A 14,553-nucleotide genomic window follows, 5' to 3' on the forward strand; every position below is an offset into this window, starting at 1 on the left:
TGTAACAGCAAGCTCTACCATTTTTGTAATTACACAAGTGTTATAAGGAATTAGTAGCCTATTTAAAGACTTGGGTTTTACCTCTGGAATGTTGAAACACATGATGAAAGACTATCTACAGATTCATATAAATGAGCAAAGTAACTGCTCATGTACAGAAAAACACTTGCATATACTAGCTTTGGGTTTATCCGACACATATACTAGTATTAGGTTATCTTAATCATGATACCAAAACTGGAATTTTAAAAATGAACAAATTGATTGAAGAATGATTCATATAACAGCAGGTATACAAAACCTGATGAGTTAGCCATCAAGGATACCTCAGTCCAGACAATTACAGTGCATTTGGAAAGTATGCAGAAATGTTGACTTTTTCTAAATGTTGTTACGTTACAGCCTTACTCAAAAATGTATTAAAAAATGTACAATACCGCATAATACATACAATACCGCATAATGATACAATACCCCAAAGCAAAGCAAAATACCACAGTAATTATTTTTTAAAATATACTGTATATAAAAAACGGAAATCATCAAAACTATGAAATAACACATATGGAATCATGTAGTAACCAAAAAAGTGGTAGACAAATCAGAATATATTTTATATTTGATGATTTTCAAAGTTGCCACCCTTTGCCTTGATGACAGCTTTGCACACACTTGGCATTCTCTCAACCAACTTTTTTTTAACCTTAATTTATCTAGGCAAGTCAGTTAAATTAAGAACAAATTCTTATTTACAATGACGGCCTACCCCGGCCAAACCCAGACGACGCAGGGCCAATTTTGCACCGCCCTACGGAACTCTCAATCACGGCCGGATGTGATACAGCCTGGAATCCAACAAGGGACTATAGTGACGCCTCTTGCACCTCCTGCTTTAGACGGCTGCACCACTCAGGAGCACGGAGGTTCATGAGGTAGTCACCTGGAATGCATTTCAATTAACAGGTGTGGTTTGTTAAAAGTTCATTTGTGGAAGTTCTTTCCTTCTTAATGCTTTAGAGCCAATCACTTGTGTTCTGACAAGGTAAGGTGGTATACAGAAGATAGCCCCATTTGGTAAAAGACCAAGTCAATATTAAGGCAAGAACAGCTCAAATAAGCAAAGAGAAATGACAGTCCATCATTACTTTAAGACATGAATGTCAGTCAATACGGAACATTTCAGGAACTTTGAAAGTTTCTTCAAGTGCAGTCGCAAAAACCATCAAGCGCTATGATGAAACTGCAGCTCATGAGGACAGCCACAAGAAAGGAAGACCCAGAGTTACCTCTGCTGCAGAGGACAAGTTCATTAGAGTTAACTGCACCTCAGATTGCGAGTAGTGTGGTGTGGTTCCCACGTGAAGCATGGAGGAGGAGGTGTGATGGTGTGGGGTGCCTTGCTGGTGACACTGTCTGTGATTTATTTAGAATTCAAGGCACACTTAACCAGCATGGCGACCACAGCATTCTCCAGTGATACACCATCCCACCTGGTTTGTGCATAGTGGGACTATCATTTGTTTTTCAACAGGACAATGACCCAAAACACAACTCCAGGCTGTGTAAGGGCTATTTGACCAATAAGGAGAGTGATGGAGTGCTGCAACAGATGACCTGGCCTCCACAATCACCCAACCTAAACTCAATTGAGATGGTTTGGGATGAGTTGGACCGCAGAGTGAAGGAAAGGCAGCCAACAAGTGCTCAGCATATGTGGGAACTCCTTCAAGACTGTTGGAAAATAATTCCTCATGAAGCTGGTTGAGAGAATGCCAAGAGTGTGCAAAGCTGTCATCAAGGCGAAGGGTGGCTACTTTGAAGAATCTCAAAAATAAATATATTTTGATTTGTTAAACACTTGTGTTGGTTAATAAATGATTCCATTTGTGTTATTTCATAGTTTTGATGTCTTCAATATCATCCTATTGTAGAAAATAGTATGAATAAAGAAAAACCCTTGAATGAGTAGGTGTGTCCAAACTTTTGACTGGTACTGTAAGTATTTAGACCCTTTACTCAGTACTTTGTAGCACCTTTGACAGCGATTACAGCCTCGAGTCTTGTTGGGTATGACACTACAAACTTGGCACACCTGTATTTTTGGAGTTCCTCCCATTATTCTCTACAGATCCTCTCAAGCTCTGTCAGGTTGGATGGGGAGTGTCGCAGCACAGCTATTTTCAGGTCTCTCCAGAGATTTTGATTGGGTTCAAGTCCAGGCTTTGGATGGGCCACTCAAGTACATTCAGAGACTTGTCCCGAAGCCACCCCTGTCTTGCCACTCCTGTTGTCTTGGATGTGTGCTTAGGGTCATTGTCCTGTTGGAAGGTGAACCTTTGCCACAGTCTGAGGTCCTGAGCGCTCTGGAGCAAGTCTTCATCAAGGATCTCTGTACTTTGCCCCGTTGATCTTCCCTCGATTCTGACTAGTCTCCCAGTCACTGAAAAACATCCCCACAGCATGATGATGCCACCACCATGCTTCACCGTAGGGATGGTGCCAGGTTCTCTCTAGATGTGACGCTTGGCATTCAGGCCAAAGAGTTCATTCTTGGTTTCATCAGACCAGAGAATATTGTTTCTCATGGTCTGAGAATCCTTTAGGTGCCTTTTGGCAAACTCCAAGCGGGCTGTCATGTGCTTTTTAATGAGGAGTGGCTTCGGTCTGGCCACTCTACCATGAAGGCAATCACCATATTCTTATCGGCAGACTCAGTAGCCCCGGTTTTTCGGATGACTGCCTTGCCTGGTTCACCAATTACTTTGCAGACAGAGTTCAGTGTGTCAAATTGGAGGGCATGCTGTCCGGTCCTCTGGCAGTCTCTATGGGGGTGCCACAGGGTTCAATCGGGCCGACTCTCGGGCCGACTCTTTTCTCTGTATATATCAATGATGTTGCTCTTGCTGCGGGCGATTCCCTGATCCACCTCTACGCAGATGACACCATTCTATATACTTCCGGCCCGTCCTTGGACACTGTGCTATCTAACCTCCAAACGAGCTTCAATGCCATACAACACTCCTTCCGTGGCCTCCAACTGCTCTTAAACGCTAGTAAAACCAAATGCATGCTTTTCAACCGTTCGCTGCCTGCACCCGCACGCCTGACCATCATCACCACCCTGGATGGTTCCGACCTTGAATATGTGGACATCTATAAGTACCTAGGTGTCTGGCTAGACTGTAAACTCTCCTTCCAGACTCATATCAAACATCTCCAATCGAAAATCAAATCAAGAATCGGATTTCTATTCCGCAACAAAGCCTCCTTCACTCACGCCGCCAAACTTACCCTAGTAAAACTGACTATCCTACCGATCCTCGACTTCGGCGATGTCATTGCTTCCAACACTCTACTCAGCAAACTGGATGCAGTTTATCACAGTGCCATCCGTTTTGTCACTAAAGCATCTTATACCACCCACCACTGCGACTTGTATGCTCTAGTCGGCTGGCCCTCGCTACATATTCGTCGCCAGACCCACTGGCTCCAGGTCATCTACAAGTCCATGCTAGGTAAAGCTCCGCCTTATCTCAGTTCACTGGTCACGATGGCAACACCCATCCGTAGCACGCGCTCCAGCAGGTGTATCTCACTGATCATCCCTAAAGCCAACACCTCATTTGGCCGCCTTTCGTTCCAGTTCTCTGCTGCCTGTGACTGGAACGAATTGCAAAAATCGCTGAAGTTGGAGACTTTTATCTCCCTCACCAACTTCAAACATCTGCTGTCTGAGCAGTTAACCGATCGCTGCAGCTGTACATAGTCTATCGGTAAATAGCCCACCCATTTTTACCTACCTCATCCCCATACTGTTTTTATTTATTTACTTTTCTGCTCTTTTGCACACCAATATCTCTACCTGTACATGACCATCTGATCATTTATCACTCCAGTGTTATTAATCTGCAAAATTGTAATTATTCTCCTACCTCCTCATGCCTTTTGCACACAATGTATATAGACTCCCCTTTTTTTCTACTGTGTTATTGACTTGTTAATTGTTTACTCCATGTGTAACTCTGTGTTGTCTGTTCACACTGCTATGCTTTATCTTGGCCAGGTCGCAGTTGCAAATGAGAACTTGTTCTCAACTAGCCTACCTGGTTAAATAAAGGTGAAATAAAAAAATAAAAATAAAAAGGCCTGATTGGTGGAGTGCTGCAGAGATGGTTGTCATTCTGGAAGGTTCTCCCATCTTGTCAGAGGAACTCTGGAGCTCTGTCAGAGTGACCATCAGGTTCTTGGTCACCTCCCTGACCAAGGCACTTCTCCCCCGATTGCTCAGTTTGGTCGGACGGCCAGCTCTAGGAAGAGTCTTGGTTGTTCCAAGCTTCTTCAATTTAAGAATGATGGAGGCCCGTGTTCTTGGGGACCTTCAATGCTGTAGACATTTATTGATACCCCTTACCCAAGATCTGTGCCTCGACACAATCCTGTCTCGGAGCTCTACAGACAATTCCTTCGACCTCATGGCTTGGTTTTTGGTCTGACATGCACTGTCAACTGTGGGACCTTATATAGACAGGTTGGTGCCTTTCCAAGTCATGACCAATCAATTGAATTTACCACTGGTGGACTCCAATCAAGTTGTAGAAACATCTCAATGATGATCAATGGAAACAGGATGCACCGGAGCTCAATTTCGAGTCTCATAGCATAAGACGTTTTTTATTTGTAATACATTATCAAAAATGTCTAAAAACCTGTTTTTGCTTTGACATTATGGGGTACTGTGTGTAAATGTACGAAGATTTTTTTGAATCCACTTTAGAATAAGGCTGTAACGTCACAAAAGGTGGAAAAAGTAAACGGGTCTGAATACTTTCCGAATGCACTGTACATCATGGCACAACACTCACAGCAGACTTATAGCCAGTATGCCCATAAAAGGAATGCAAAAAAAGTGTGTAAGCTGCCTGTCTTATGTCTGTTTTATGGTATACAAGCTTTCTCCTGCTGTGTACCCTAAACGTATGTCCTATGCTGTGAGAGTGATTAATACAACTATATTGACAAGGCTCCATGTTCTCTTTCCTCTCAAAAATGTAAATGCACAATCAGCCAGCCTGTATTTCAGTGTGTGTGTGTGTGGGGGGGGGGGCAGTACGCCTGAGCTGAGCCACAACAACATGCCTTATTTTCCAGTTGTGTGGCTGATTAGGGCTGCGTTCTTTCCCCTCTGTGTCAGCAGGCCCCGATTTGCTGGTCAGGCCACTTGTCACCCTGCCACTTCCTGTCATCACCGGCGGGCCGGTGGGATAGAGCAGGGAGCTGGAGAGGGTAAAGCTTTGGCTGGAATGAGGCCTGGCGGCGTCACACAGACAAGAGGGCTGTATAGTAGAGCTGTGACTGGGCCAAGGTCTGTAGGAGCAGGAATTAACTAGGACCCAGACACATTCAGCCATCTACAAGTGAATAGTACAAACCCTTGACATGGTTGGTTTTCAAACAAATACAACTCTACTTCAACAGTGCATATTTTAATTCCTTGTTTTCTTAAAATGTATGATTTAACAATATCTGGGACACATTTCTCATAAAGGTTTTACCTAACTTTGTAGGGGGAGAGATGAATAAAGCAACTGTATTTCTGACAAAGTCAGAGCCCAGTTTTCTATGGAGTGGTTAGCCTGATGATGTTTCATAATTTCCTCTATCCATGTCTTGGCAACATGAACATAACATTTGCCAGTGAAATTAATTTTTAAGTGCATTTGCAGAGCACTGGGAAATATTTCACCATGATAAAGATACAAGGCTATTCCATGAGTGATAATTTATATTTGTAAACAAGTTAGGGCCTAAAACTATCTATTACCATAGCCATTTCTTTTACGGTATAAACTATGAACTGAGTCACACCACAAATGTGAGTTGAATCTAAATTCAGTGATTCTTTGAACTGTGTTAATTGCCCTACAAGATCCAGTAAAACATTGATGAAAGTAGATTGCATATAAGGCCTACATTGTGTCTCTGTCACTATGTTAAAAATGGATTTGTATTAATGATATGATGAATCACCTAAATCATACACTATACTGTCTATTTTCCCAGCCAACTAGACGGACTGCTTAACATGACATAGCCTACTGATTAGACATCATTTCATTGTGTAGTTCAGGCCAACAGGTTCTTGGCTGCCAGTCATTGTTAAGAAGTGACTTTTCTGGGTAAAAATAGTTCATCTCTCACGTGAAAAAGGAACTAAGAATGTGCAGTTCTGCCCGGTAAGGGTGGGTCTCGCATGGCCAGAGTTCAGAAAACTTCTCACACACTATTATTAGAACAGCAGCAAAACATCACTCATCATAACAGGACCAAGGATACATGTTAATGTTTCCTTTTTGCCCTTCGGAACATTCAATGCCTTTTCTGTCATGTAAAGGGAGTTTGATCATACTGGGCAGAAAACAAAGCTATAACAAACCTTAGCTATAGACTGTATTTCAGTAAAGTATGCACACTTTATGACAGCAAATTATTATAAACTGGGACACCAATCACCAGAAGAAAAAACTATATATATTTCCAACATTTCGGAATGCCTCCTCCTTTAACTATCTCCTCGAGACATCTGTCTTTTTCAATTCGGCAAAGCCAAAAAGCCAAATATTTAATTGATATGATGATTGAAATACAAACAAATTAACTTCAAAGGGGATTTTAAAAATCCTAAATCTGTGGAAATCAGGAACTGATGGATAATCCCTATACAATACTATGTGGTTAGATTCTTGGTAACATATACTTTTATCTGTTTTGGGGTGCATTTTAACCATTCACAAAGTAGAAGCTAAAAGCTCACTCTAATTCCACGAAATTCTGAGATTTAGGTTAGCCTCAAACTATTACCTCTCTTCTCCATAGAGCAAACATGTTCTAAACTACCACTAAAGTCAATTTTACAGAATCAATACATTTTCAATTATGTAGATATTTTTCAGGTTGAATGTGTGAGTCTATTAGATTCAAGTTAGTTAAACTCACTGTACTATGACTTATCCTTTTTTCAAAACAGGTTCATGAATCACAGATAATGCCATCTCCTGTGTATTCAAACAACTTAAAAGCAACTACTTCAGCACATATTGATACGGTCATTATCAGAATCATTATTGTTCACTTACTAAGAAATACTGGAGTGCTTTATGCTAACCAAGGGTGAGATCCTATTTAAAACATGAGGTTTGTTAGAAACAAAACTACATCTAAATCAACAAAAAAACACAAAACAAACAACAAAAGACAACTCACTGGTTGGTTTTCTGCAGCCAGGGAAAGACGTTTCAGACTTGCCACACAGTTACTCTCCATTTATGGGCTAAAGCCCCCAAAGGTTTGCATAATTTCTGCCTTTCACACACTCTACCGCCTGTGGCTTAGTTTATTACAAATTGTTAATCTCAACTCTGCTATGTGCATTTACAGAGCTGCTTAATCCCTTTCTTACATAGCACTAGTCTTTCCACTTCATTTGTTTCTGTTTGTGAAGAACTAACACTTGTCAGCTAACACAATTATACTCAAGCCAATATAGTAGTTCACTTCATGGACAGTAAGAAGTAGAAATGGCTGTTGATTAGAATATCATATTTCTGAAGGAAAGCAACCGCATAGAATACCAACACATTTCTTAGTGATGTGTAGAGTTATATAGTCTAAAGGTACATCAAAAGGAAAGTTAACCAGAGTGCAAGTAACTTTTTATTGATGAAAGGGTCTTATGAATGTAATAAGATGTTTTATTTGATGTAAAATAGCATATTATAACATATGTACTATAACATTATCTGGGTAATCTGTTAACGAGACAGGAATCAATTTGGTTTCTGACATGGGGTGACCTGTAGAAGTGCTTAAAAACATCAAGGATCATTCCACATCAAAAAGCACAAGAAAGAGGCTTGACACCAACCAGTTCAGATTGTGCTGAAATCGTTTCTGTAGTTAGAGACAAATAAGATTAGCATTTTGTTAAAATATAATTTGATCTCTGAGAAATTAAGATAATTGATTTGAACCTAGGGATGCACGGTATATCAGTGAACATATCGGAATCGGCCGGTATTAGCTAAAAATGCCAACATCGGTATCGGCTGATGTCTAGTTTAACACCCCGATGTGCAAAACAGATGTCATGACGTGCTTACCTATATAACTTAGGTACATGACGTAATGACGCCACGTAAAATGTTGCGCTATACGTGCAACACAGCATTCCTAAACTAGCCCACAATGTCTGCTCTGTGGATCGAGCAGTCATTAGAAAGAGTAACAAAATTTCAGCGAGACAACTCAAAGGCGAAACCCATTAAAGCCAAGATATGGCCCTTGACAATCAACCTTTCTCTGTCGTGGGCGATGTTGGCTTTTGCCGACTGGTCGAGCACCGGTACACACTACCAAGTGCGCTATTTTTCAGATGTTTCCCTACCGGAGATACACAGTAATGGCATCACTGCTATTAGCTTCACGACATACACGATGTGTTTACAATACCCTGTTGGTAATAAAGAATAGTTTGTTCAACCGCAACCAGCTTTAGCTTGGTACCTAGCTAGCACCAATACAACCAGCCTGAAAACAATGACCAGTAGAACCTGCAGTCACTTTCATTATTTTTAGCAACTATTTAGGAATCCTTGTGAGTAAGTATTAGCTAGGTTCCCACTTTTTGTTAGCCTATTGAAAATGAACTTCAGTTTACGAAAATAAATAGCAAGTCAAGTTTCCCAAAGCTAACGTTATAAGCAGCCAACTAGCTTCATCTGGCTAGTGAGGCTCAACTGCACCAGGTTGTGTTGTGAAGCTAGCCAGGATTAGGCACAACAGTGGAATTTGCAGTTTGCCTTCCAAGTAAAAGTATGTAATTGACAGTAATGCAAATGAATACAAATAGTAGAATTATGCCATACTTTTATTTTGAAGTCCACTATTGTGTCTAATCCTTATTGTGGCTAGCTTCACATAGATGTGTCTGACCACCATTAATTAATTAAAATAAGAACTGTCTTATAAACTAGGGTTATTTTACATGATGTCACCTAGCTAAATAGTTAGCTAGCTAACTATAGCCACTGAAACAGATGTTGCGTTATTTGACACGTCAAATTGTGTTATTTGACGTGTGTCTTTTTTGACACGCAAAGACCCAGACGGCCTTCTATAGAAATCCTGGTTGAGAATGAAACAACTGAACAAATGAACAACGAAACAGCACAGCAAGTAAGTGAAAGAAATAGGTTTTGATTATGTTTTACTGGTAATGGGGACATACGTAAATGCCAACAAAATAACCTTTTGGTCAGTGTGGTGGGTGTGTTTAAACTCTATCTAACTAGGCAAGTCAGTTAAGAACAAATTCTTACTTACAATGACGGCCCGGCCAATGCTGGGCCAATTGTGCGCCGCACTATGGGACTCCCAATCACGGCCGGATGTGATACAGCCTGGATTCGAACCAGGGACTGCAGTGATGCGTCTTGCACTGAGATGCAGTGCCTTAGACCGCTGTGTCCATGTGTGTGTGTTAACTATTTAACTGTACTAGAATGCTTAAAAGGATGCTAAAATTGTAAATATCGGTTATCGGCATCATTTTTTTGTCAAGGAAAATATTGGATATCGGCCAAAAATTAAATATCAGTGCACCTCTATTTGCACTCAAATTGTCCTTTTAATTTATAGGATTCTTAAGTAATCTTAAATAAATATAGTACCTAACATCTGATTCTAAACTATGAATAAGACTTAAAGAAGCCAATAAAATGACCAAAAACCAACCCCGGACACACCACACCACATGCCAAACCCACCACAACAACCAGTATACAGTATCAGTTCGCTATGTCTAACAAATAGTATACAGCTGCGGCTTGAAGGATTGGTCTTCATCTTATGTAATGTATTCCCAGTGAATCTGGTGATGGTTTCATGGAGGAACTAAAATGTTTTCATGGAGGACTGGCTTGACTTGTGAGGATGACTACACAATTTATTTTTATCATTAGCAAAAGCTATTTGTTTTCTACCCAAAGTCGCAAAAAAAACACAAAAGACCAGCAACATTGATAAAATGATGTAGCGGTAGCAGGAACAGCAGCACCTAGTGGGAAAAAACGGGTACTTTCACACTAATGCGAATACAATGGCTAATCTCTCTTAACAGGAGAGAGAAAGAAATAAAACAGATTCAAAGGAAATACATTACATAGGATGAAGTAGTAATACTCCAAGCTGCAGCTCCATACTACTTGTCAGACATAGAGACCTACTATACTGTATACTGGTTGTTGGGGTGGGATAGTATTGGGGTGTGGGGGGTCCACTGGTGGCCATTTTATTGTATTCCTCGTGTCTTACTCAATAGCAGGAAGAAGTTTGATCCAAATTGGATATTGGGTACTATAATTCTTAAATATTATGGGAATCCTATAAATTAACCCAATGAATCCCACTGTTGTGCGGGCGTGATTTAAGACGTTTAACCACTTTTAAACATTGTGTGTTTGAGCCACAGACTTATTGGTTGTACAATTGGATTTGTCTTTTTCTTCTGTATCCATTGGGGGCTGAGATAGAGAGGTGTTTGTGAGACAAGGGCTGATCCCGAGGGGCCCGGGGCGTGGTCTTTTTTTACAAAAATGTCTGTTGAGTCTGAACTAAAAACTATTACGCTATCTATGAAAAGCTGACTCTCACGAACACGCATTTGTAACATGTTTGCTCTATGACGCTCACAAGCTACACAAGAATTATTACAAGGTAAGGGGTTCTTCTACATAGAACACCATAGGAAATCTCAGGACAGTGTCATATTACTGTAATAAGCTCACATAGTTGCTGTCAAACTCCACACAGTTGTCACTGACTAGTGATTTTCCCACTGAGCAAACAAGTTCTGTACTTACAGCATTCATATTAATGTATTTTTATCAGGTTTTTGCTTTGGCAGACCATGACCCCAACTGCTTATGTCAAATTGCTTTGCGTTCTACTAGTAACCCAATCTTATCTCAATCTCTTAATTCAAAGACTCAATCATGGACACTCTTACTGACAGTTGTGGCTGCTTTGCGTGATGTATTGTTGTCTCTACCTTCTTGCACTTTGTGCTGTTGTCTGTGCCTAATAATGTTTGTTCCCTGTTTTGTGCTGCTACCATGTTGTGCTGCTGCCATGTTGTGTTGTCATGTGTTGCTGCCATGTTATGTTGTCATCTTAGGTCTCTCTTTATGTAGTGTTGTCTCTTGTCATGATGTGTGTTTTGTCCCATATTTTTATTTTATTTATTTGTATCTTTAATCCCAGCCCCCTTCCCAGCAGGAGGCCTTTCGCCTTTTGGTAGGCTGTCATTCTAAATAAGAATTTGTTCTTAACTGACTAGCCTAGTTAAATAATGGTTAAATAAAATATAAAAAACCTGGCTGTCCTAGAAAGAAAATGGTAAAACACTTCATTGTGAGGCTAAATATAAGGGCTACAGATAAATGAAAAGCCTGGGTTTTGCTGGGGTATCGGGACTGATATGGTTAAAAGGGCCAATTCAGGGACAATAAACTACCTTAAAGGTATGGTAAATAACGCAATAAATAATGTTGCAGGAATGCCAATCTTATCTGTTTCTAACTACAGAAGCAATTTCAGAACAATCTGAGATGGTGGGCGTCATGGTTTACTGAAATTACATGGAACGACTCTCAAGTGCTGAAACGATGGCTGAGGAACCATGCAGTTGCAGTTGTGCAGGGCGGAGAAGGGGGAGTCTGTGCTGTGAAACACCAAATAAGGCTTTCAGTGGCAGTCAAGAGACTGCAGGCCAGGAAATAGCTAAAAAGGAACTGACGTAATCTCAGAAACCTTGAGTCACTAGATTACAGTTCCTTGGGAAACTGTAACAATGCCAAAAGAAGCAAAGCCTACACTAATGGTAGGGGGACACATGAATGACTGGTGTGAAAAGACATGTTAATACAAATACAAAGATTAAAAAAATAATACAACTATAATCTTCTCATGAGTTAAAAGTCTTAAAAGGTAAATGTCACAACACTGCACTTTATTTCACTGTCATTACCTGAGGCGCATTTGATCGCAGTGATTTTTAAAAAATCCTGATGTCTTACTTTTCGGTCTTGTGAATCATGTAGGCCTATGCTATGATGCTACACAGAATGGCATATTCAATGTTCCTAATTTGATGTAAATACTTGATAAAGATAATGTAGAAAGTATATCAATTACAGATGCAGTGCAATGTAACATCAATAGAACTGATTCAGTGGATTCTACATTGAACTACATTTCCCTGGGCTGGGCTATATAGGAAAAACCTAATACACAGGCCTGGTAAACTTAACAAAGGTTTGCCATAGATCAAACTTTAAGTACTTTTAGATTCTGTATAGACTACATTTTGATAGAGCAGATTGCATGTGACCTGACCTGCATCATTCAATAGCAATCTTATAGGACAGACTACCGTAGGAGTTCACTGTTGAAGAGTGCATCTGTCAGGCTAGATGTTGTACTACTGGGTACCACAAAGACAAACAACGTCAACGAATGGGAACCTCCGGTAAACCCACAGCAAACAAAACCCAAACTAATTGGCCGCGTTGATATGAATAATAACGTACAAAATGTCTGACATAATTGTTTACGAACTGGGATAGAGTTGATATGAATACAACGAAGCGCCATTCAACTTCTTTTAAAGTTCATTCGGAAGCCAATCACGTTCCAGGAAGGGGGGGGGGGGTTGTCGATAGCGCATAGGTTGACACAAAATAACGGTTAATAGAATTGACACAAACATAGGTCAACAAAAAATAAATTTGGCCAACATTATAAACTATCAATTCATTGAAATCGTTAATAAAACAAGTTTTGGAGAATCTGCAGGGAAAATATAGGCAACAGCGATATAGACAATAAACGTTTCATTCATTTGATGCGCGCGAAACCTTTTCAGACCTATAGCCCTAGGCTACTTTAGGATACAAAGTCAGACAGATTCAGTATCCTCACTTAGTTTATTGCGTCGAATAGATGCTTATGAAGACATATAGTGTAGTCAATCCAAACATTTGACCTTGTATCATGGGCTAAATTATCTTTCTCGATTTAACAAGACCGGAATACATTTTGACCAGAGTGGCGTTTTAAATAACGTCTATGTATATGTGAACGTTGGAAATAAACTGTCCCCAAAACACACACAAAAAAAATACTCACCGTCTTTGGCATTTTTGCAGTTCTCGGTCTTTAGTCACTGATGTCAGGAATTGGATGATGGCAACAATGGAGTCAACTAAAACGTGTGTCCATTAGATAAGGTGCGCAATCTGAAATAGCGTCAGTCACGTTCAGTTTATCTTTGATTTCAAACTTTTCCCACAACCTAAAGAAGGCTACTCGTATTTGACTACTTCTTTGTTTCGCCTCAAAGTCGTGGTCCAGAGCTTGATTTCCTGCACTGTGACTGAAAAACCACACCCAACGCAATGAAGACATACTAAAAGTAGTTTTCAGCAGACTCCGCCTGTATTCTCATGACCCGTTATGCCTTTGTAAAACTCCAGTTAAACGTAAACAGTTTAACTATACTGAACAAAAATATAAGCGCAACTTGCAACAATTTCAATGATTACTGAGTTACAGTTCATATAAGGAAATCGGTCAATTGAAATAAATACATTATGGATCTATGGATTACCTATTAAATAAAGGTTAAATAAAATAACAAACATATAATAATATATGGATTTCACATAACTGGCAGTGGTTTAAAGTACTTACGTATTTGTTTTTTACAACTTTTACTTTACTACATTCCTAAATAAAATAATGTACTTTTTACTCCATACATTTCCCCTGACACCTAAAAGTACTTGTTACATTTTGAATGCTTAGCATTGCATGAAAATGGTGTAATTCACACACTTCTCAAGAGAACATCCCTGGTCATCTACTGCCTCTGATCTGGCACTCACTAAACACAAATGCTTTGTAAATTATGTCTGAGTGTTAGCGTGTGCCCCTGGCTATCAAGCAATAAAAAAAAGAAAATGGTGCCATCTGGTTTGCTTAATATCAAATCAAATCAACGTTTATTTGTCACGTGCGCGGAATACAACAGGTGTAGTAGACCTTACAATGAAATGCTTACTTACCGGCTCTAATCAATGGTGCAAAAAAAGGTATGTGTGTGTGTGTAGGTTGGTAGGTAAAGAAATAAAACAACAGTAAAAGGACATTTGAAGAAAGAGTAGCAAGGCTATATACAGACACCTGTTAGTCAGGCTTATTGAGGTAGTATGTACATGTAGGTATGTTAAAGTGACTATGCATATATGATGAACAGAGAGTAGCAGAAGTGTAAAAAGAGGGGTTGGCGGGTGGTGGGACACAATGCAGATAGCCCGGTTAGCCAATGTGTGGGAGCACTGGTTGGTCGGGCCAATTTAGTAGTAGAGATAACAGTCTATGACTGGGGTGGCTGGGGTCTTTGACAATTTTTAGGGCCTTCCTCTGACACCGCCTGGT

General features: G+C 40.1%; 1 protein-coding gene across 1 annotated transcript in view; it reads right to left on the bottom strand.

The window, feature by feature from the left end:
* Window positions 1-13,512, bottom strand: part of LOC112250243 (moesin-like) — a 38,028-nt gene extending 24,516 nt beyond the window's left edge. Inside the window, exon 1 of the mRNA XM_024420219.2 lies at window positions 13,243-13,512. Coding sequence (XP_024275987.1) covers window positions 13,243-13,254 — 12 coding nt within the window. The 5' untranslated portion in view covers window positions 13,255-13,512. The remainder of the gene's footprint in view (window positions 1-13,242) is intronic.
* Between the last annotated feature and the right edge of the window lie 1,041 nt (window positions 13,513-14,553).

The sequence above is a fragment of the Oncorhynchus tshawytscha genome, linkage group LG30 (genome assembly GCF_018296145.1).
Source record: "Oncorhynchus tshawytscha isolate Ot180627B linkage group LG30, Otsh_v2.0, whole genome shotgun sequence".
Taxonomy (NCBI): domain Eukaryota; kingdom Metazoa; phylum Chordata; class Actinopteri; order Salmoniformes; family Salmonidae; genus Oncorhynchus; species Oncorhynchus tshawytscha.